The 23,617-nt window shown below is 41.9% G+C and overlaps 1 protein-coding gene across 1 annotated transcript in view; it reads right to left on the bottom strand.

Moving 5' to 3' along the window:
• Window positions 1-23,402, bottom strand: part of LOC122935549 (ALK tyrosine kinase receptor-like) — a 326,171-nt gene extending 302,769 nt beyond the window's left edge. The window contains exons 1-2 of the mRNA XM_044291319.1: window positions 23,393-23,402; window positions 19,911-20,106 (exon numbers count right to left, since the gene is read on the bottom strand). Of these exons, the coding sequence (XP_044147254.1) occupies window positions 19,911-20,106; window positions 23,393-23,402 (206 nt within the window). The remainder of the gene's footprint in view (window positions 1-19,910; window positions 20,107-23,392) is intronic.
• Between the last annotated feature and the right edge of the window lie 215 nt (window positions 23,403-23,617).

Here is a 23,617-nt window from a genome sequence, read left to right as displayed (position 1 = left end):
AATTCTCAAAACTTTTGGCCATGACTGTACACACAGCGCTCGGTTCTGTTGACTTGTCCAAGTACAAATCCTAGCTATGATGCCATCTGTTAGTGTATGATAGCTTGGTTCAGATATTGTATGTTAGTACTGAGTTTGGTTCTATTACTGGGTCTAAGTACTTGGCTCTTCTGCCATATCTATGTTTAAAGCTTATTTCTTATTGATGAGCTCAGTTTGGTTAGCATATCTTAGTAGCAGTTTAGGATAATAAAGATAATTTAGTGTATATCATATGGATATGTTTCCCGGCATTAACTTTACTAAAATGTACTCCTTTCAAAGACAATAACTTATATGTATGTCAAAATGGTAGTAACAAAAACTGTAACTCATCTTGCAAAAAAAAAAAAAAACTCATTCAGCTATTGTATACAGCTCAAAAAATAAGGCTATGGCTCTTGGAATACATAGACATAAAAATTACTCTTTCTCCACAAAACATGCTTTTACAGTCCAAAATTCCAAAATTAGTAAAATATGAAATAATCTATACAAATCTTTTTAATAATGTTATACTGTACTGTTCATGCAATAAAAAAGCCATGTAATGATAGCGGTTTTACTATTTTAAAAGTTATGTGTCCTGGAGTTCTGTGTAAAATTGCTGTGTCATAAAGCCCTAAAAATGAACTAGCAATATTGCAACTATCCTCCATACCCCCTTAGACAAGTATGTTTATTCAGTTGACCTCCAAACCACAGGTACACTCAGTATGACCAGGCGCATATGTGTTCGGAAAGAGGGGAAGGGTCTAAACTGCGGCCAAACTCCTCTAGTGATGGCTCCCCTCCCTGAGAACAGTAGGACCTGACATGGTGAATTTTGCCAAAGGGGGAGAGATGGAATATGGCCTTTTATATAAGATAGCCGGGCGGTAAGAGTAAAGACATAGAAATTTCCAGATAGGGTTGGACTGGGTCACTGGTCTACACAAGTCTCAAGTCTCAAAGGTCCTGCATAAGGCAACACCATTTGGAGATGACTTAGGGGACAACCACTGCCTCTGTGGTGACATTAATCAATGGCAGAGGGGGCCATCATGGAAACATAGAATGTGTCGGCAGATAGGAACCATTTGGCCCATCTAGTCTGCCCAATATACTGAATACTATGGATAGCCCCTGGCTCTATCTTATATGAAGGATAGCCTTATGCCTATCCCATGCATGCTTAAACTCCTCCACTGTATTTGCAGCTACCACTTCTGCAGGAAGGCTATTCCATGCATCCACTACTCTCTCAGTAAAGTAATACTTCCTGATATTACTTTTAAACCTTTGCCCCTCTAATTTAAAGCTATGTCCTCTTGTAGCAGTTTTTCTTCTTTTAAATATTCTCTCCTCTTTTACCTTGTTGATTCCCTTTATGTATTTAGCAGTTTCTATCATATCCCCTCTGTCTCGTCTTTCTTCCAAGCTATACATGTTAAAGGGAACCTGTCATGTGGATATTTGATTATAATCTAACTAATTATATACAATCATTAACTACTAAAAAGTACTTTAGATGTATTGACTCACTGGTTTGACTGATGGTTACTTTATAATATATATACAAACTTGCCACATGCCGTATGCTAATGAGTTAATTGGAGTCCAGCGTGATGTCATTGAGTCCAGCGTTTATTTAATTAACAGCTATAGCCACTCCCCTGCCCACCTGCTGCTGATTCATACAAAAAAAAAAATGTCATTCAGCAGCAGGTGGGCGGGGAGAGTCAGGAGCTCATGAATATTCATGACTCATCATTATCAGCTGGAGCTTTTCAATACAAGATGTTGGCAGATTGACTAGGTCAATTAAAGAAAGTGACCCGGCATTTTGCCAAGAGAATCAGTCACTTATTTATGTTGCCCTTAGTTAGGACACCATAAAACTGGTGACAGGTTCCCTTTAAGGTCCTTTAATCTTTCCTTGATCGTGGTAGCCATTAGGTGACTACCACGATCAATAGAGGCTGAGCTGCATTTTCTGTCTTTTTGTTGTGGTGGCTGGTTGTCTCCAACAGCGGACCATCTAATCTTACATTTATTTCATATTTATTTTATTTATTCCTTAAAGAGCACCTGTAAGTTCAATCATCCCTATTATACCAGTCATACAGCCCAGTAGGGCGGATCATGCTGATCAAAATGATACTTGTTTCGTGAAAATCGGCTGCAGCGTTCCTAAGAAAAAAGACTTTTAATATTTATTGAAATGAGGGCTGCAGAGCACCAGGGGGTGTGGCCCACACTGGAAACTTGAGGTGCACTGACACTAGGCCCCGCCTTTCGGGGCACTGAAGCTCTTATTTGAATAAAGAATAAAAGTCATTTTTGCTCTGGAACGCAGCAACCGATTTTTACAAGACAGGTATCATGTTAATCAGCAGGATGAACCCTACAAGGCAGTATGTCTGGCTTAATAGGGTTGATCCTGTTCTTTAAATGGTTAAAATACTGAAGCTCTGAACCAAGAACCCATTAATACAGTTAAATAACAAAAAAACATGAGAGTATCCAATCCCTACGTACTGCTGCAATCTGTCAGGTAAATGGCCGTGTTGGCGGTGACCTCTACGTATAATTCTCTTTTGCTTTCATTTATTAGATGACATAACGTTAGGTGTCAGCGCGCAATGTCCTCAAGCCTTTACCTCTGTGATAAATATTATCAATGGGGCAATTAACATTTCACGTATAGGAAGTAGATGGACATGGTCTGCACATAACCCAGTGGTGGAAAGTCCGCTTTCATTTACTATATAGAGATTGCCTGTCAGCAGGCGGATGGATGCTGGCAATAAAGGCAGGCGACCATCGTAGCGTTGGCTTCCAACCAATGGTGGAAATTGGTGGTGAGTGATATTATTTACAGACCTCCGGGTCAGAACATTATTTACTTCCATCATTAGCGGATCATTTTACGTTTTGTTGCCTTTCTTTTTATATTCAATTAGCTTTGCGGAGGCTGCGAGCGCAGTAATGGCTGTAAGTCATCAGTTTAAAGCAGGGAGAGAAAACTCTGACCCTTAAAGGAACGGACGCGTAGCTTTGATTACCGTATGCCCCCTGCAGGGTTTTTAAAGGGGGCTTTCAAGTGTGTTGGTGCCCATCACAGAAATGGAACATTTTCCAGCTGATGCTTGTAGGGGGTCCAAAGTGACTTAATAGTACATACCTAGTATTTCTGGTGTTTTAGGGTAAACATCTTCCATGGTGGTCCCGAATAGTTTTGGATTATGACATGTATGATACCTAATGTCCATGAAGATCTAGTAGTTACAATGTATAGGGGTTTTTCCATGAAGAACGCTTATCCTGAGGATACGGGATCATTGTATGAATGGTGGGGCCCCTGCCGCTCACAAGAATGACTGTAGCAGTGGGATAGCCGAAGAGATGCCAAATACAGGGACTGACTATCACCAGTAGTCCCATAGAGTTGAATGGAGATGTGAGCTGAAATACAGGATCAGATGGGTCAGACCCCCACTAAATTAACTTTTATCCCCTATATATTGGAAACGGATGAGCACTTTTTATGGAACAGCCACCTATCAGCAGGATCGACCCCCTTAAAACGCAGTATACTTTCTAGCCTGTCTTGTTAAGATCGTTTGTTCCGTTCCTGAGAAAAAAGATTTGGTGAGGGCTCTAAAAAGTGTGTGCTGACTGGATACGACCTGAAATGTAGATTATAAAGAGTCATGGACCAGATCTATCTACAAAGACGGTAAAGGCTCAACCAACTTTAAATCCTAATGTTATTAACTCGTTTCAGGATCAAACATGACTAGTTTGTTGGACCATAAGACACCACTAATGGTGAAAACAATATTAAGAACATACATCTAGTGCCAGGATGAGGTTTGTTGGGACACCAGAAGAAAGCTCTAAGGTCTACTCTCTGGTGGGTAGTTTGTGGATTATGTGGTTTATCTTATAGCATGTACAGTGTTAGCCCAGCGGTCCCTGCCGGCGCTGCTGCCCCTACCTGCGGGCACGGCCGCCAGGTTCCCTCTTTCCTTCCTGCTGCCACGCACAGTGCTGACAAGCGCGGGCAGCAGGTAGCTTAACTGTTGCTCCATACCAGAGTTTACTTCTTGCTGGAGACCTGTACTGTTTGTTTGGGCTTGCATGGGTGTGTCTCTCCTCACTTGTGAGGCAGCACGTACACGCCCTCTGTCTGAGGCAGCACGTACACGCCCTCTGTCTGAGGCAGCACGTGCGCGCCCTCTGTCTGAGGCAGCACGTGCGCGCCCTCTGTCTGAGGCAGCACGTACACGCCCTCTGTCTGAGGCAGCACGAACACGCCCTCTGTCTGAGGCAGCACGTACACGCCCTCTGTCTGAGGCAGCACGTACGCGCCCTCTGTCTGAGGCAGCACGTGCGCGCCCTCTGTCTGAGGCAGCACGTGCGCGCCCTCTGTCTGAGGCAGCACGTGCGCGCCCTCTGTCTGAGGCAGCACGTGCGCGCCCTCTGTCTGAGGCAGCACGTGCGCGCCCTCTGTCTGAGGCAGCACGTGCGCGCCCTCTGTCTGAGGCAGCACGTGCGCGCCCTCTGTCTGAGGCAGCACGTGCGCGCCCTCTGTCTGAGGCAGCACGTGCGCGCCCTCTGTCTGAGGCAGCACGTGCGCGCCCTCTGTCTGAGGCAGCACGTGCGCGCCCTCTGTCTGAGGCAGCACGTACGCGCCCTCTGTCTGAGGCAGCACGTACGCGCCCTCTGTCTGAGGCAGCACATACACGCCCTCTGTCTAAGGCAGCACGTACACGCCCTCTGTCTGAGGCAGCACGTACACGCCCTCTGTCTAAGGCAGCACGTACACGCCCTCTGTCTAAGGCAGCACGTACGCGCCCTCTGTCTAAGGCAGCACGTACGCGCCCTCTGTCTGAGGCAGCACGTACACGCCCTCTGTCTGAGGCAGCACGTACACGCCCTCTGTCTGAGGCAGCACGTACACGCCCTCTGTCTGAGGCAGCATTTACACGCCCTCTGTCTGAGGCAGCACGTACACGCCCTCTGTCTGAGGCAGCACGTACACGCCCTCTGTCTAAGGCAGCACGTACACGCCCTCTGTCTAAGGCAGCACATACACGCCCTCTGTCTAAGGCAGCACGTACACGCCCTCTGTCTGAGGCAGCACGTACACGCCCTCTGTCTAAGGCAGCACGTACACGCCCTCTGTCTAAGGCAGCACATACACGCCCTCTGTCTGAGGCAGCATGTACACGCCCTCTGTCTGAGGCAGCATTTACACGCCCTCTGTCTGAGGCAGCACGTACACGCCCTCTGTCTGAGGCAGCATTTACACGCCCTCTGTCTGAGGCAGCATGTACACGCCCTCTGTCTGAGGCAGCATGTACACACCCTCTGTCTCACCAGCCTATGGCTGGATTGCATGAAGTATTTAAAGGTGCTTCCTGCCCCAGGAAGATGCCTGAGCAACTCATGGTCACTAGCTTGTCTACTTCCAAGTGTGAAGGTGTTTTTCAAGTTTTGCTCTGCTGTGTACTGGACTTTTAGAATTATTGGATTTTGCCTGTTCACCGCCTGCCTCTGACCTCGGACTTCGTTGTTTGCCGCCTGCCCCTGACCTCGGACTTTGTTTACGGACCTTGCTTGTTTGCCGCCTGCCTCTGACCTCGGATTTCATTTATGGACCTTGCTTGTTTGCCACCTGCCTCTGACCTCGGATTTCATTTATGGACCTTGCTTGTTTGCCACCTGCCTCTGACCTCGGACTTTGTTTACGGACCTTGCTTGATTTCCGTCTGCCTCTGACCTCGGACTTCGTTTACGGACCTTGCTTGTTTGCCGCCTGCCTCAGACCTCGGACTTCATTTACAGACCTTGCTTGTTTGCCACCTGCCTCTGACCTTGGACTTTGTTTACGGACCTTGCTTGATTGATGCCTGCCCTGACCTCAGACTCCCTGACCACCTACTTCCCCTCGGTTCTTGCACCTGTATCTCTGACCCCTGGTCAGCTGCCACTGACTCGGGGACTGATCTGGAGTAGCACCTGGCAACTACCCTAACTACCCTATCCTCACCATCAGAGGCTCTAGTGAAGACCAGGTAGTTGCTTAGTCACGCCCCTCCATAGTATAGGCAGTCAGTGGCGCAGTGGATCTACACCCGCTTGCATAACATACAGCTTGTCAACTGCGATATGTAGGATGCACCATGAATTATATTAAAACCAGAATTAGGAAGCATCAGTCAGACATATCACAACATCAAAGCAGAAGTGTTTCAGCTGCAACTTTGCACTTTGCAGTAGTACACAAGGGAGACACGTCTTCTTTTACGGTTCAAGGTGTTGAGCGGGTAAATGCTTTAATTAGGGATGGGGATCACAAGATGTTCCAGTTGGGCAGTTGCGCTCCAGGAGGCCTAAACCCGAAGTATGATCTAATACAGATTTTATATTCTATGTGGATTTTATTTTTGAGTTTTTTGCATTGCTTTGTGCATTATATTTGTAACTCATTCATGCATGTGACTTGTTACTTGCACCTCCATTGGTTGCAATGCACTATATAAGTCTGCAGGAACGAACACAACTTTGTCATGATTAAGGATCGTATGTCTATGATTCGAAACGCGTAGATACCATGTGTCTTCCTTCTGCATTTGGATTTTACTGCTTTGGAAAAATAAAGGTCCTCACTTATATTATTCGGAAGCTGGATCCACTTCTTGTCTTATGTCGTTTGTGGATCATATCTTAAGAAACAGACCATGGTGGAAAGTCGTAGGCTTCAAGGTCACCTCCCAATGGGGTTGTCTGTTGACCGAGCCCATCGAAGGCTGTTCGTGCAGGTCCGTCAGACCCATCCTCAGTGACGATACAGGATTATCAGGATTGTTGAGCGAATCGAACTCCACGAAAATATGATTCGCCGTGAAGCCGAATTTCCTCGTGCATCGTGGTAACAAATCGATTTGCTGTGAATGGCGGTAAAAAATAAAATAAATCGTACTGACCTCCTCCGTTTTAGCGCGAAGAGCCAGCCACCACCATCTTGATTGAAGATCTTGCAAGTAATCCCGTGTGCGGTGACATTTGACATCACCACGCCGGCCAACGGGATTACGAAGAATTGCACTTCTTGATGAAGTAATTCGCCACAAAGCGAATTTTTGGGTAAAATTCGGCAAAGCAGCCGAATCAAAATTGTGAATACTTCGCTCATCACTAATCAATATCTCGAATTTAGATATGGACCCACCAGGGACCTGGGACATAAGATGGTGCCAACCAGAGAGCAGCAAGTAACCATATGCCCAAAATCCGGGCACCATGGTGGTGTCAGATTTCTTTGTGGATTACATAAAAAAAAACACCGTCCTCCATTAACCCTTAGAAGCACTGCAACTGTGAAGAATCGTTAGTGATTATGATTTTAATGAGAGATTGTGTTCACGTTCATGTTCAGCAAATCTGTATGACAATATTTAACGGAAGCAATTCCAACAAACAAAGCGTATTTCACTAATCTCCGTTCCTGGGCAATCTGCAAAGTTGTGCTTCATGTCCCCGGTTGGCGTCTCATTTTTCGTTTAACCCATTAAACAGGAACCATTGTTGTACTTTAACGTCTAATTAAACAGTTGGATTCACAGCGGTTTGTTTAGCTAGAAAAGTATTAAAGCTGCTAGAAGCTTCATGCTGCGCAGATATCAGACTCACAGTGGATGCCACAGGAAGCACCGAGGCTCAGAGTCCTGCCTCGTCAGGAGATGAAGTGACTAAGAAAGTGATCCCAGGGTGATGAGGCCTCGGGTAGGGAAATAAGAAAAGTTTACTGAATAAACAGAATATAAGCCTCACACTGATGACTGAGGGGGTGGAACTCCAATTACCAACTGTTCTATTCTGCAATATTATACACTGGGGATGATCCGTGAGCCTGGGTGACAATGATGTCTAAGGGTCCTATAGAGCATCCAATCCCTTAAATGCAAATGATTCCGTAATTACAGTAGTATGGCATTGTAATACAAGTGTTTTCTCTGAGAACATGTACTGTACAAAAATATACCTATTATAATACCGCCAACTATGTACAAGAATATAACTACTAGAATACTGCCTCTTATGTACAAGAATATACGGTAACAACTATAATACTGCCTACTATGTACAAGAATATAACTACTATAATACTGCCTCCTATGTACAAGAATATAACTACTATAATACTGCTCCTTTGTACAAGAATATAACTACTATAATACTGCTCCTATGTACAAGAATATAACTACTATAATACTGCCTCCTATGTACAAGAATATAACTACTATAATACTGCTCCTATGTACAAGAATATAACTACTATAATACTGCTCCTATGTACAAGAATATAACTACTATAATACTGCTCCTATGTACAAGAATATAACTACTATATTACTGTCCCTGTGTACAAAAATATATCTACTATAATACTACTCATATGTACAAGAATATAACTACTATAATACTGCTCCTATGTACAAGAATATAACTACTATAATACTGCCTCCTATGTACAAGAATATAACTACTATGATACTGCTCCTATGTACATGACTATAACTACTATAATACTGCCTCCTATGTACAAGAATATAACTACTATAATACTGCCTCCTATGTACAAGAATATAACTACTATAATACTGCTCCTATGTACAAGAATATAACTACTATAATACTGCCTCCTATGTACAAGAATATAACTACTATAATACTGCCTCCTATGTTCAAGAATATAACTACTATAATACTGCTCCTATGTACAAGAATATAACTACTATAATACTGATCCTATGTACAAGAGTATAACTACTATAATACTGCTCCTATGTACAAGAATATAACTACTATAATACTGCCTCCTATGTACAAGAATATAACTACTATAATACTGCCTCCTATGTACAAGAATATAACTACTATAATACTGCTCCTATGTACAAGAATATAACTACTATAATACTGCTCCTATGTACTAGAATATAACTACTATAATACTGCTCCTATGTACTAGAATATAACTACTATAATACTGCTCCTATGTACAAGAATATAACTACTATAATACTGCCTCCTATGTACAAGAATATAACTACTATAATACTGCTCCTATGTACAAGAATATAACTACTATAATACTGCTCCTATGTACAAGAATATAACTACTATAATACTGCTCCTATGTACAAGAATATAACTACTATAATACAGCCTACTATGTACAAGAATATAACTACTATAATACTGCCTCCTATGTACAAGAATATAACTACTATAATACTGCCTCCTATGTACAAGAATATAACTATTATAATACTGCCTCCTATGTACAAGAATATAACTACTATAATACTGCTCCTATGTACAAGAATATAACTACTATAATACTGCCTCCTATGTACAAGAATATAACTACTATAATACTGCCTCCTATGTACAAGAATATAACTACTATAATACTGCCTCCTATGTACAAGAATATAGCTACTATAATACTGCCTCCTATGTACAAGAATATAACTACTATAATATTGCCTCCTATGTACAAGAATATAACTACTATAATACTGCCTCCTGTGTACAAGAATATAACTACTATAATACTGCTCCTATGTACAAGAATATAACTACTATAATACTGCTCCTATGTACAGGAATATAACTACTATAATACAGCTCCTATGTACAAGAATATAACTACTATAATACTGCTCCTATGTACAGGAATATAACTACTATAATACTGCCTCCTATGTACAAGAATATAACTACTATAATACTGCTCCTTTGTACAAGAATATAACTACTATAGTACTGCTCTTATGTACAATAATATAACTACTATAATACTACCCCCTTTGTAGAAGAATATAATTACTATAAAACTGCTCCTATGTACAAGAATATAACTACTATAATACTGCTCCTATGTACAAGAATATAACTACTATAATACTACCCCCTTTGTAGAAGAATATAATTACTATAAAACTGACCCTTGTGTAGCACATTATAACTACTATAATACTTTTACAATAACATATGTGGATGAGATGATTTTGCTGTAGTATATAGACGGTGCAGTACATGGCATTTGGCGGTCTTGTAGATTGGAGCCGCCATGTCTGAGTATTTTTAGTGAGGGTGTTCCTCCGGGAGAATATGTGCTGGAGGTTTGAGTCGTCCTCTCTCATTAGTCAGGGGGATGTCATTCTCTTTGCTACAATTAAAGCCGCATTTACAATAACACTCATTTATTTGGCAGTGTTTTTGAAGGATAAGCAAATATTGAGGCCTTTTAAATTAAGCAGAAAGTAATTTCCCCTGACAGGTTAATAAAACAGAAAATGGATATAAAAATAAAGGGAAACACTCAGAAATCCTATTATCTTTTCTAATTAAACTTCTGTCAATAGTAAATGATGTGAACTCTTAAATATCCGCTGGAGAGATGTCATATTATCAATTCCATTTTCAGATCCAGCTCCGATCATTTCACTCTCCTTCAGATCACAATTTAGCAATATGATTATATGAGCAATTCCTACAGACTAAGGATCCACACTCCATTATGTAAGCAGAGTATTACCATACATTGTATCAGGCTTGTAATAGCACAATAGGAGATATTTTTTAATAAAATGGAAACATAAATGTAAATAAAAAGAGTTGAAACAAAAAATTGTGAATAACAAAAATTATTACCAAACCTTTTAGATTTACAGTATTTTCCTGTTGTCACCAATGTCTACTGAAATGGCCCTCAACCATAAGGGCCTCATTTGTTTGGGATTATCGTATCCCCCGGACCGTCCTGCGCAGGACTACCCCTCCTGTGCAACACTGCATCCCACCCTGGGATAGCAGAACACAAGCTTTTATAGCTTGTCCTTTCCCCCAGTGTTTATTTCAGCCTAAGGTTAGACACCTGCGGCTATCCCGTTACCTCCTGCAGTCGTTCCCCTGAAGAAGTCATGGACAGAAACGTGCCACGTCGGGAGACCACTGGAAGTATCATCAACCATCTACCACTGGTAAATTCTGTAGTTCTAGGGTCAGGTCCACTACAGGGACAGGCTACCGGACGGGGTCGCCTTTTCAAAGGCGAGTGCTCCGTGTAGATAGGTAGAAGCATAAAGGCCCCTTTCACCTTGATAGGGTCATATAGGACCTATCCTACCATCAGATTTACCCGGCTACACACCAATAGCACCTATTCCCGCCCGGCGTACACCCAGTGTTTCCTGCCTCCTGTCATCAAGGAACCCGTCCCATTATCTACAAAGGGTCTGGTAAGACTGTTCGCATCCCCCCGGACGGAGCAGAATATATATTTTTTGTCTATACCAGCAAGGTACCATTAATTTGGTCTTATTCATGTATGTATGTCTTTAAAATGTAGTGAGTCCTATTATTCTGTAATTTTCTAGACCACATTAAAAGTTATATTTTAAATAAGTATACTCCCCCCTTCCACTGTGTAGGGGCCCATTGTACTGAAATTAGCACAGCGTGAATGATGAAAAGATAGATAAATAGATAGATAGGAGATATAGTCCTGGCCAAAAGTTTTGAGAATGACACAAATATTAGTTGTCACAAAGTCTGCTGCTAAACTGCTTTTAGATCTTTGTCTCAGTTGTTTCTGTGATGTAGTGAGATATAATTACATGCACTTCATACGTTTCAGAGGCTTTTATCGACAAGTACATGACATTTATGCAGAGTCAGTATTTGCAGTGTTGGCCCTTCTTTTTCAGGACCTCTGCAATCCGACTGCGCATGCTCTCAATCAGCTTCTGGGCCAATTCCTGACTGATAGCCGCCCATTCTTTCATCATCACTTCTTGGAGTTTGTCAGAATTAGTGGGTTTTTGTTTGTCCACCCGTCTCTTGAGGATTGACCACAAGTTCTCAATGGGATTAGGATCTGGGGAGTTTCCAGGCCATGGACCCAAAATGTCAACGTTTTGGTCCCCGAGCCACTTAGTTATCACGTTTGCCTTATGGCACGGTGCTCCATCGTGCTGGAAAATGCATTGTTCTTTACCAAACTGTTGCTGGATTGTTGGAAGAAGTTGCTGTTGGAGGGTGTTTTGGTACCATTCTTTATTCATGGCTGTGTTTTTGGGCAAAATTGTGAGTGAGCCCACTCCCTTGGATGAGAAGCAACCCCACACATGAATGGTCTCAGGATGCTTTACTGTTGGCATGACACGGGACTGATGGTAGCGCTCACCTTTTCTTCTCCGGACAAGCCTTTTTCCCGATGCCCCAAACAATCGGAAAGAGGCTTCATCGGAGAATATGACTTTGCCCCAGTCCTCAGCAGTCCATTCACCATATTTTCTGCAGAAGATCAATCTGTCCCTGATGTTTTTTTTGGAGAGAAGTGGCTTCTTTGCTGCCCTTCTTGACACCAGGCCATCTTCCAAAAGTCTTCGCCTCACTGTGCGTGCAGATGCGCTCACACCTGCCTGCTGCCATTCCTGAGCAAGCTCTGCACTGGTGGCACTCCGATCCCGCAGCTGAATCCTCTTTAGGAGACGATCCTGGCACTTGCTGGACTTTCTTGGACGCCCTGAAGCCTTCTTAACAAGAATTGAACCTCTTTCCTTGAAGTTCTTGATGATCCTATAAATTGTTGATTGAGGTGCAATCTTAGTAGCCACAATATCCTTGCCTATGAAGCCATTTTTATGCAACGCAATGATGGCTGCACGCATTTCTTTGCAGGTCACCATGGTTAACAATGGAAGAACAATGATTTCAAGCATCACCCTCCTTTTAACAGGTCAAGTCTGCCATTTTACCCCAATCAGCCGGACATAATGATCTCCAGCCTTGTGCTCGTCAACATTCTCACCTGAGTTAACAAGACGATTACTGAAATGATCTCAGCAGGTCCTTTAATAACAGCAATGAAATGCAGTGGAAAGTTTTTTTTGGGATTAAGTTAATTTTCATGGCAAAGAAGGACTATGCAATTCATCTGATCGCTCTTCATAACATTCTGGAGTATATGCAAATTGCTATTATAATAACTTAAGCAGCAACTTTTCCAATTTCCAATATTTATGTAATTCTCAAAACTTTTGGCCACGACTGTAGATGATAGATAGATAGGTGATGGATAGATATGGGATGTCTAGATAAATAATGGATATATATTAGGCAGATAAAAACATACTAGATAGATAATAGATAAATAGATAGATATGGGATGCATAGATAAATAGAAAGATAGTAGATAGATAGATAGGAGAGAGAGAGAGATAGATAGATATAGACAGATAATTAGATAGATAGATAGATAGATAGATAGATAGATAGACAGGAAGACAAGTAGATAGCTAGGTAGATAGATAATAGAAAAAAATAGATAAATAGAAAGATAGTTGATAGATATAGACAGATAATTAGATAGAGAGATTATAGATAAGTAGATATCCGGAGAAAACCCTGCAAACGCGGGGAGAACATACAAACTAGATAGATAGATAAATAGATAGATACTACACTAGATACTATGTCTTCTCATGGATTTTTCTATTTACCTTATCGCAATGACTTCTTCCCACATTACACCGTTACTGTAAGCGTGAGAGGGGTCGGGAATAGGTTTCCGTTATAATTTCCAATTTTGCCTCCTATGAAGATGCCTCCATCAGCCGCTTGACTGAGGAAATCTCACAGAATTATCAGGATGTATTTCCATTTCATATCCGATGTCAAAATACATTTCTTTTATGATTTGTCGGGAGGCCAGCACCAAACTTATTGCCAGCTGCTTATTTCCGAGCGGTAAATCTGCTACCTTTGTGATAATAACTCAGAAGATTATATATTCCACTGGATTTCACATTAAAAATTACGACTCCCACTAAACTAACATTTAGAGCAGAACTAAATAAATATGTTGATTACTTAATAATTCAGTTCAGAATCTTCTCGCTGCATCGTAAACTTAGCAAGGACTCGGAGCAGAGACGCGTGAAGCTGTTTTATAACATCTGGGAAATATAATCAAAGATGTCTAATACGCGTGTGCCTCAGTGTGCAAAATATATAAAAAAGATCAGCCAGGATACAATGTACAGGGCAGCTACTGTCACTCCCAAACAAAATATCCGTTTCTAATTTTCATCTGCAGCAGCTCTCTCTTCCCTTCTCCCAGCAGGAACTCTCAGAATGCATCCAGCTTTGTTTTCCCTTCCCCTAGCCTGCAGTTCGAGCATCAGACCAGACTGTAGATAAATTAACTCCAGCTTTTTCTCCAAGCATAAGGCTAGACTGTTAGAAGAGCAGCTGCAGCTTTCTCTTCCCCTCTCGCAGATGGAAATCCCAGCAAAAAAATCAAGCAAAATGCAACCAAACTCATCCCGTTTTGTTTCTGAGACAGTGGACTATTCATGGTGTGCTTTTTATTTTTACCAGATTTACCTGAATGTTAAAGAGGATGGATGTAAGTGGGCATTTTTGGGATGTTTGGTGGGCGCTCCTCAGTAGATGCAGCAGAGGTTGTCCCATGTATGAGGGTTCAAATGTTTGTATCCCTTTAATAAGACACAACTCTCAGTGAACTCATGTTGGTAGGGTCATAGCTATAAAAGAGGCAGAGATATCAGACTTTGGTTCACCGTGGTGTGTTATGTGGCCCTTTTACCAATGGATGGGGCCCAGAAGCCTAAAGTTATGAGCTTTGGCAATGGTATGCAGCAAATGGCATTTATCATGTAGAAAAAAATTAATACAAGGCACCATATTGCCTCCTTTCCTGGCTTGACTTATTTTCTATCACATTAGACACTGCTCCCATCCAGGGGTAATCCCTGTAATCCAGCAGTGGTGGCCGTGTATGCTTAATATAGGAAAAGGCGCTGGCCTCCCTGGTTTCCGGAACTGTGGGAGTGCACATAGACCACCTCGTATCTGCGCTCAGTGTCGGACTGGGGCACCTAGGGCCCACCAGTAAAATTTATTTTGGGGGGGGCCACTATACGGATACATTTAAGTATAATAAATAATCGAACACGTTTTTTAAATGAACAGCGGCTGATTGAGGTCCTGTACATGGAATATATGTAGGTAGTGCAGTAAATCTACTATGTTATGTGCCACTTGTGAAGGGGGTGGGAGACTAGGGGCCCACCTTCCTCAGGGGCCCACCGGGGGATTCCCCTGTACCCCTGTGGGCCAGTCCGAGCCTGTCTGCGCTGCAGCGGTGGCCGTATCCTCCTTAAATTGAGCAGTGTATAATGTGATGGAAAAATGAATCAAGTTAGCAAAGGAAGGAAAATGGACAATCACAATAAATTAGTAAGTGCCTTGTATTAACTCTCTCTACATGATAAATGCCATTTGCTGAAGCGAGACAACGCCTTTAAGCTTTGCGTAAACAGAACATAGTAAACATATAGAGGCATCAATAACACCGTAAAACAAGACTGATTAATGAGCCTTCCTCTCACTTCACAAACATCTGCAAATAATAATTATCTATATAAAGACTGAAGTCACGGTGTACATACATTACTCCTATACTGATCTTGAGTTACATCCTGTATTATACTCCAGAGCTGCACTCAATATTCTGCTGCTGCAGTCACTGTGTGCATACATTACTTATCCTGTACAGATCCTGAGTTAGATCCTGTATTATACTCCAGAGCTGCACTCACTATTCTGCTGGTGCAGTCACTGTGTACATACATTACATTACTTATCCTGTACTTATCCTGAGTTACATCCTATATTATACTCCAGAGCTGCACTCACTGTTCTGCTGGTGCAGTCACTGAGTACATACATCACATTACTTATCCTGTACTGATCCTGAGTTACATCCTGTATTATACTCCAGAGCTGCACTCACTATTCTGCTGGTGGAGTCACTGTGTACATACATTACATTACATATTCTGTACTGATCCTGAGTTACATCATGTATTATACTCCAGAGCTGCACTCAATATTCTGCTGGAGCAGTCACTGTGTACATACATTCATTACTTATCCTGTACTGATCCTGGGTTACATCCTGTATTATACCCCAGAGCTGTACTCACTATTCTGCTGGTGCAGTCACTGTGCACATATATTACATTACTTATCCTGTACTGACCCTGAGTTACATCCTGTATTATACTCCAGAGCTGCGCTCACTATTCTGCTGGTGCAGTCACTGTGCACATATATTACATTACTGATCCTGTACTGATCCTGAGTTACATCCTGTATTATACTCCAGAGCTGCACTCACTATTCTGCTGGTGCAGTCACTGTGTACATACATTACTTATCCTGTACTGATCCTGAGTTACATCCTGTATTATACTCCAGAGCTGCACTCAATATTCTGCTGGTGGAGTCTCTTTGTACATACATTACATTACTTATCCTGTACTGATCCTGAGTTACATCCAGTATTATACTCCAGAGCTGCACTCACTATTCTGCTGGTGGAGTCACTGTGTATATACATTACATTACTTATCCTGTACTGGTCCTGAGTTACATCCTGTATTATACTCCAGAGATGTACTCACTATTCTGCTGGTGGAGTCACTGTGTACATACATTACTTATCCTGTACTGATCCTGAGTTACATCCTGTATTATACTCCAGAGATGCACTCACTATTCTGCTGGTGGAGTCACTGTGTACATACATTACATTACTTATCCTGTACTGATCCTGAGTTACATCCTGTATCATAATTCAGAGCTGCACTCACTATTCTGCTGGTGGAGTCACTGTGTACATACATTACTTATCCTGTACTGATCCTGAGTCACATCCTGTATAATACTCCAGAGCTGCACTCACTATTTTGCTAGTGCAGTCACTGTGTACATACATTATTTATTGCGTACTGATCCTGAGTTACATCCTGTATTATACTCCAGAGATGTACTCACTATTCTGCTGGTGCAGTCACTGTGTACATACATTACTTATCCTGTACTGATCCTGAGTTACATCCTTTATTATACTCCAGAGATGCACTCACTATTCTGCTGGTGGAGTCACTGTGTACATACATTACATTACTTATCCTGTACTGATCCTGAGTTACACCCTGTATTATACCCCAGAGCTGCACTCACTATTCTGCTGGTGCAGTCACTGTGTACATACATTACATTACTTATCCTGTACTGATCCTGAGTTACATCCTGTATTATACTCCAGAGCTGCACTCACTATTCTGCTAGTGCAGTCACTGTGTACATACATTATTTATTGCGTACTGATCCTGAGTTACATCTTATATTAAATGTCAGAGCTGCACTCACTATTCTGGAGCATTATGTCTAAAATCTCCCTACATTTTCTGCTGTTCTAGTGTGCACAATAAATCTTACATTGAGGAAAGTTTTATCTTTACACCAGTCACTATTGTCAAATGATATACAGTAGAGAAAACCAACTGCCCTCAATATTGTAGGCTCGTTTTAACAGTTGGGATAACACTTTATTGTCCTAAAAAAAGGATACAAATTATAAAAATAATAATAAGCCATAGCTACCCTTACCCATTTCCCACCGCTGCTGCTTTAATGTTGGTCTGTCCCCGCTAACTTCCGGAAAAGCCTTGATGTGCCGGAGTCAGAGTCTGACCGCTCCGGCCTTTCCTGGCAGTTCAGGGGTTTTGAGCCAGAACCAGGAAGTGAAGATCAGCGGGGGCTTAGACCATCTTTGCAATAGTAGCTGGTGGGATGGGTGGGGGTGAGTATAGCCTAATTGTTATCTTTATGTCTTCCCTCCCAGAAATTATTTCCCTTTGCTCTGCAATTGGTTTGCCTTTCGACAAGTCTGCCCAATCCCAAGCCTTGATTTTCAATGACATGTATAACCCCTCATGATGTCCAAACAAAATGTTTTCCTGCAATGAGTCATAATAGGGGCACCTCCATCTGCTGCCTATATGAGGCTGCACCCTGTAGTCTATAACTGGCAGTAAAGGCTATCATGTCAAAGGTCCCCCCACTTATAGCTAGCCCCTCTTGCAAATGTGGGACTACTGTATGCTTTTGACCTGAACCCCTAACCCTTGCCAACCGAAGTGCAACATCATCTGAACACCATTATGTGTAGTACTGGAAGGCAACTTGCTGCAAATTCTGTTTTATTTTGAAGGTAAATATATAACAAAATTGGCAAAAAGAGAGATTTGTGATTTGGCAATTTTGATTCAGCACCGAAGATCTATAACAAATTCAAAGGACCAAAATTCAACCCAGTATCTGTTGGAATCTTCTTCAGCTGTCCATACACGGGAGATAATAATTGGACAAAATGGCCAATTTTGGCCTTTTTGGATGGACAATGATTGAAAATGTAATGTGAACAATTTTTCGCAATGCCACGGCTTATGGCTGCCAAAAATGTGATCCATCTGGCTGGAAGATTTTGGCTATAATCATCCAAATATTCAAATGTATGGCTTGATTGGCTGAATTTGGCCAAATATTTGCTCTTTTGTGCAAGTCCAGTATCCTGATCGGCCAGTTCAGTCTGCTATGTTGCTGGTGCGATCTTTTGTAGGAAGGATTCCATAGAAGACTGATTGGCCAGTTGATACTTCTCTCATGTGTATGGCTTTCAACGTGTTCCAATCTCTTATTTTCACGGATGTAGTAGGGGAGAACACCAAAAGACAACAAGAAGGAAGGGGAAAGACACTAGGCCTCACCGCTAGGGAAGAAAAAAGGGTCACCACCTATAAAACCCTGCTCTGGCCCTAACTCCTATCCGTATGGGCAGAGATGGTAGAGATGCCCATACACAGAACCTAGAAAACCCTGGTGACCCTCGGATCCCTAAAGGTAATGACAGGGCAGAGACAACCCGTTCCTTCCCTGGTGAATGAACCAGCGTCTCGCTGAGGCCTAGTAAGTAACCAGGGAGGGGGGAAATACAAAACACAGCAAGTGGAACACTTAACTTCTGAGGATGATTGATTCAGGACTTCAACAAGAACCACACTCCAGCTCTTCCAAAACCAAATGAAGCTATCCAGAGCAAGGAGTGATGGGTAAAGTCAGACTAAATAGGGAGAGGTAAAGGTCACATTATCCACACCTGAACAGGAGGTGTGGACATGACAGCAATACACAGACAAAGTGAAACCAAAAGAGGCTGTCAGATCACTCATGTGCAGTTAGTCTTTCAGACCTTCTAATACCTGCCACAGGTGTGACACTTATAGACCCTACCGGTGGTCCACTGTATGGTGAAACTGGAAATATCCTCTTCATTGCCAAGAAATCTCCCATTTGCCATATTTTATAGTGAGGGATTTGACCGATAACTGGGTGTCAGGAGCGGAGCTTGGGTGTGTGTGAGGAAATATCGGTGGGCATGTGCAAGAGAGGAGAGTCAATAAGCCACTTGCCAGGGTATTTAGATAGAGGACTAGGGCAACAAACTGAATCTCTGCTCTGGGTAAAGCCTAGCTGTGCCTTTGGGATAGGCCATGATTTATTGATGTATTCATGGATAAGCCAATACAATGCCTCCATGCAAGAACATGAATTTCAAAATTAGCAAAAATTGTAATAGAAATAATATTGTGATGAAGTAGATTGGAAGTTACTGTGATAGCTTCCATATAGGAAGGCTATGCAACCGTTGAGGGGCCTGGATGTGGCAGAAACTGGGCCTACTTCTCCATCAAGAGTAGGTACCTGACACTTGGAGATCAGATGTTTCCACAATGCCTCACACCCCTCCTGTAACACTAATTCCTGGTTGGATATATGGCGTGCCAGAAGTTCCATAGACCATTGCATACAATATGTTGTGATTGCTACAAGCTTCAAGTACAATTCACAGCGGTGGTAAAGTAACTTACTGGCTTTTCTCCTGTATCCTTGGCGCCTCCATGGAGTAAATCACCACGTTGTCTGGATGAAGACGTAGAGAATATTTCCCGGTTCTCTGGAGGAAAACGGCCATCTCCACTTTGCAGTTTGGGTTGTTGCTCCTCAGCCATGGACTGACCACTGTGGGACTTTGACCTCCAAAGGATGTGAAGAACAAGAAATTTCCTAGAAAACAAAGGAGATGAGAGAAGCGTTGTCAAAAACTGTTTACATATCCTACTTTTAATGGAATGGGGGGGTGGGTGCTGGTCATCCAGGGAATGGATGACCTCAGCATGATCAACTGGAGCATGCATACATCTCTCTTTCCCATCACCAAGACGTTAGATTCTGTTTCATTCACATGTTGCTCTTCATCAAATTTGACCCCAGCGATGCAAGATCACTATGATGTCCACATATTATGTGGTGCCTTCCAACAGAGGTATGAAAACATGAAAATGCCCAAGGGCGTGAATACTTTTTATATAACTGTTATAGCCCCTTTACGTTTTCATGCTTATGTCTTGTTGTCTTTGCAATGTTCCAGTTTTGCGGTTGTGTATTACTGCCACATGGTGACATCTCCCTTGTCACCATCTTGATGTAATAATCAGCTAAGGTGTCCAAACTACCTCCGGCTCCTGATCTACTACTACATTGAGATCCAAAACAGTCCAGAGCTGCATTCACAGTTCTGCTGGTTGTTATTGGAAACTGTCAACAAGCTTGCTGACACACACACCTCCCCCTTAGCTGAACGCCTATCGCCTATAATATTTTTTTTTCGCTTTCAGAACTTGGTTTGAAGAACTTTTTAGAAGCCAAATGTGAGCTTGGTTCAGACACTGAACAAGCATGGGATGCTGCCGGATTTGAGCTCAGAGTCTGCAGAAGGTAAACGCAGCTGTGGATGAGAACAGCCTGTAATAGTGTCTATAGGTATCAACTGGTCTTCAAAGATAAGTGTGTAATCAATGACGTAATTTATTCCTATAGATATGGCCCCTCTGTGCGCGAGTTAAGTCTACATGGAATGCAATGCGAGCAGTATATTCCGAGGCTTCTGTGTCGAATGTGAAGAGATTAGGCTCACAAATCTTCACTGGATTTAAAGGCTGCTCAGCCAGGTGGATAATATGACTATCGTGCTGCAAATTACTAGCTAAGTGAGCGGCTAATCCAAGCTGAAAATACGGATTCTAGTAAAAAATGTGAAAATATAAGGAAATTTATTAGACGCCATACCATATACTTAGGCACTATATGGTAGGATTATTTTTTTAATGTTTGACGGAGACCACGTTAAAATGGAGCCACAACAGAATGTACCATGCAGGGCACCACTGATTGTCTGACCGTACAATCAGGAAATATAGTAATCTGGTTAGGGCATTGAGATGTGATAAAGGGGATCCCCTCCTTGGAAACCCCTGCTATGAACCGGAGATGAGTCCAGCTAACAAGGAGCAGCTCTTGCTTTGGTGGACTTGATTCGGCCTTGTAATACAATGCAACTGGTAATCTATAGTGATGAGCGGCAGGGGTCATATTCTAATTCGCAATATTTCGTAGAATATTCGTTGAATATTCGCAAATTCGAATATTCGTTATATTCTACGATTTTTTTATTTGAAAAATCGGCAAGCTAATGATCGTGTAATATGCGAATTTTCGTAATGCGAATTTTTCTACTTTTAGACAAAGAATATTATAGCACTATATTAGCTAAATTGCTCTATATTCGTTATTTTTTTTGAATATTCGCTATATTGCTATAACTTCATTTTTTTTGAATATTCGGAATATTCTAAAACAAGAATATATAGCAATATAGCGAATATTCTGAAAAAAACGAATATAGAGCAATTTAGCCAATATAGTGCTATAGTCTTCTTTCTCTAATAGTCGTAATTTTTTTCTCATCTGAAGTTCAGATTGGAAAAAAATTACAACTATAAAAAAAAAAGATTATAGCACTATATTAGCTAAATTGCTCTATATAAATTATTTTTTTTTTGAATATTCCCTATATTGCTATAATTTAGTTTTTTCCAATATTCGTAATATTCTAAAACAAGAATATATAGCAATATAGCGAATATTCGAAAAAAAAAACTAATATAGAGCAAAATTCGCAAACAACACTACTCCTAAAGTCAAGCATATTGCAGCCTTCTCATTGGCCCACAAGCTAGAAGCAGGGAGGGATCATGTGTACTGATAAAAAAAATAAAAAATCGAATAAAAAAATAAAAAAAAATAAAAAATCCAATATTCGAAATTACGAATATATATCACTATATTCGAAATATTCGTAAATTTTCGAAGTACCTATATTCGAGATAAACATTCGAAATTCGAATATTCGTGATCAACACTAGTAATCTATTCATGACAAAGACAGTCATTATCTGAATGGCCATCCCATATGTATTCCATGGCACACCAAAGCCCTGCGACTCAGACCACCACAGGACATCCCACTGGAGTGTCTGTATGTAGAAACAAGTCTATCGCAACCCAAGTTCCCCAGGAGGGACCACCATACCAGCTCAGAATTGCATGGCAATGTAGTCCACCACAATCCTAGAACGAGCATATGATGCAGATCCTTCTGGTGGTTAGCTACTACTTCTTGGTTGAGAGACTCAAGAAACATGATCAACATGATATTTAACCAAATTGAGAAGTCCACAACAGGAGCATAACTCCAACAGCTTAGCAAACACAGCCTACTTGCAGCATAGTAATTGTGACTGGTGGTAATTGTGACCTTCTCGTTAACACTGACAGACTCTATTAGTCCATTGCCACATCAGGTGTTTTGACATATTACTGTCACGGAAGGTGTACAGAAAACTAGAAGACACAAAATGAAGATCCGACTGACTGGATCCAAAACTAAGGAACCAAAGGGAGAGCCCTGCAACAGACCTGGCTCTCTGCCTAACTGCTCAGCCTATGCAAAAATATCAATGGTAGATGATCGCATATCCTCGTTCCTCGACTGTATAACACCTGAACACCCTATAATAGTGAGGGGACACGACCACTGGCTCCCTACACTTGATACGGAGGGAGTCAGGGTCACCTGGGATCCAGCAAACAGGAAAACACAAATGAATGAACAAAACTTATCTGTAGAAGACTCAGTAGTAGCATCCAGCATGCACACACTCCAGGAAGTTGTATAAACCGCAAAGTGATGCAGTATGGGAAGGGATTTAAAGGGATGCAATCAGTGCAACTACATGACAGCTGAGAGAGGCTAACGAGATGAGAAAACTAAAGCAAAACAAAAAGGAACCTCAAGGAGGAGGTTCTGAAGAACGTCTGTCAGAGCTTCTCAGATGTCTGGTGGTGACAATTACCTTTTCTCTTTCTGTTGGGTGGCTCAGTTGGCTCCCACCACAATGAGACAATGAACAATGTCTCTGACCCTCAGTCCCAAGATTTGGCATGAACTGACCTGGGAACATGGTGGAAGTCCATAAACCCTGCAAGACTTTGGTACTGCAATAAAACATGGAGACTTGCTGTTTTCTTTCTGGCCCCCCTTCTCTCCATGAACTCTCAACAGCTTGACCATTCTGCCACATTTCTTGGCTGAAGCACACACAGCATCTCTCCATTCTGGCACCCCAACAGTCACAACTCTCCACTTTGACTCCCTTCACCCTCCACTAGACTACAC

Source organism: Bufo gargarizans, chromosome 4, assembly GCF_014858855.1.
Source record: "Bufo gargarizans isolate SCDJY-AF-19 chromosome 4, ASM1485885v1, whole genome shotgun sequence".
Taxonomy (NCBI): Eukaryota; Metazoa; Chordata; class Amphibia; order Anura; family Bufonidae; genus Bufo; species Bufo gargarizans.
Note: the sequence above shows the minus strand (reverse complement) of the source record. Positions and strands in the feature narration are given on the sequence as shown.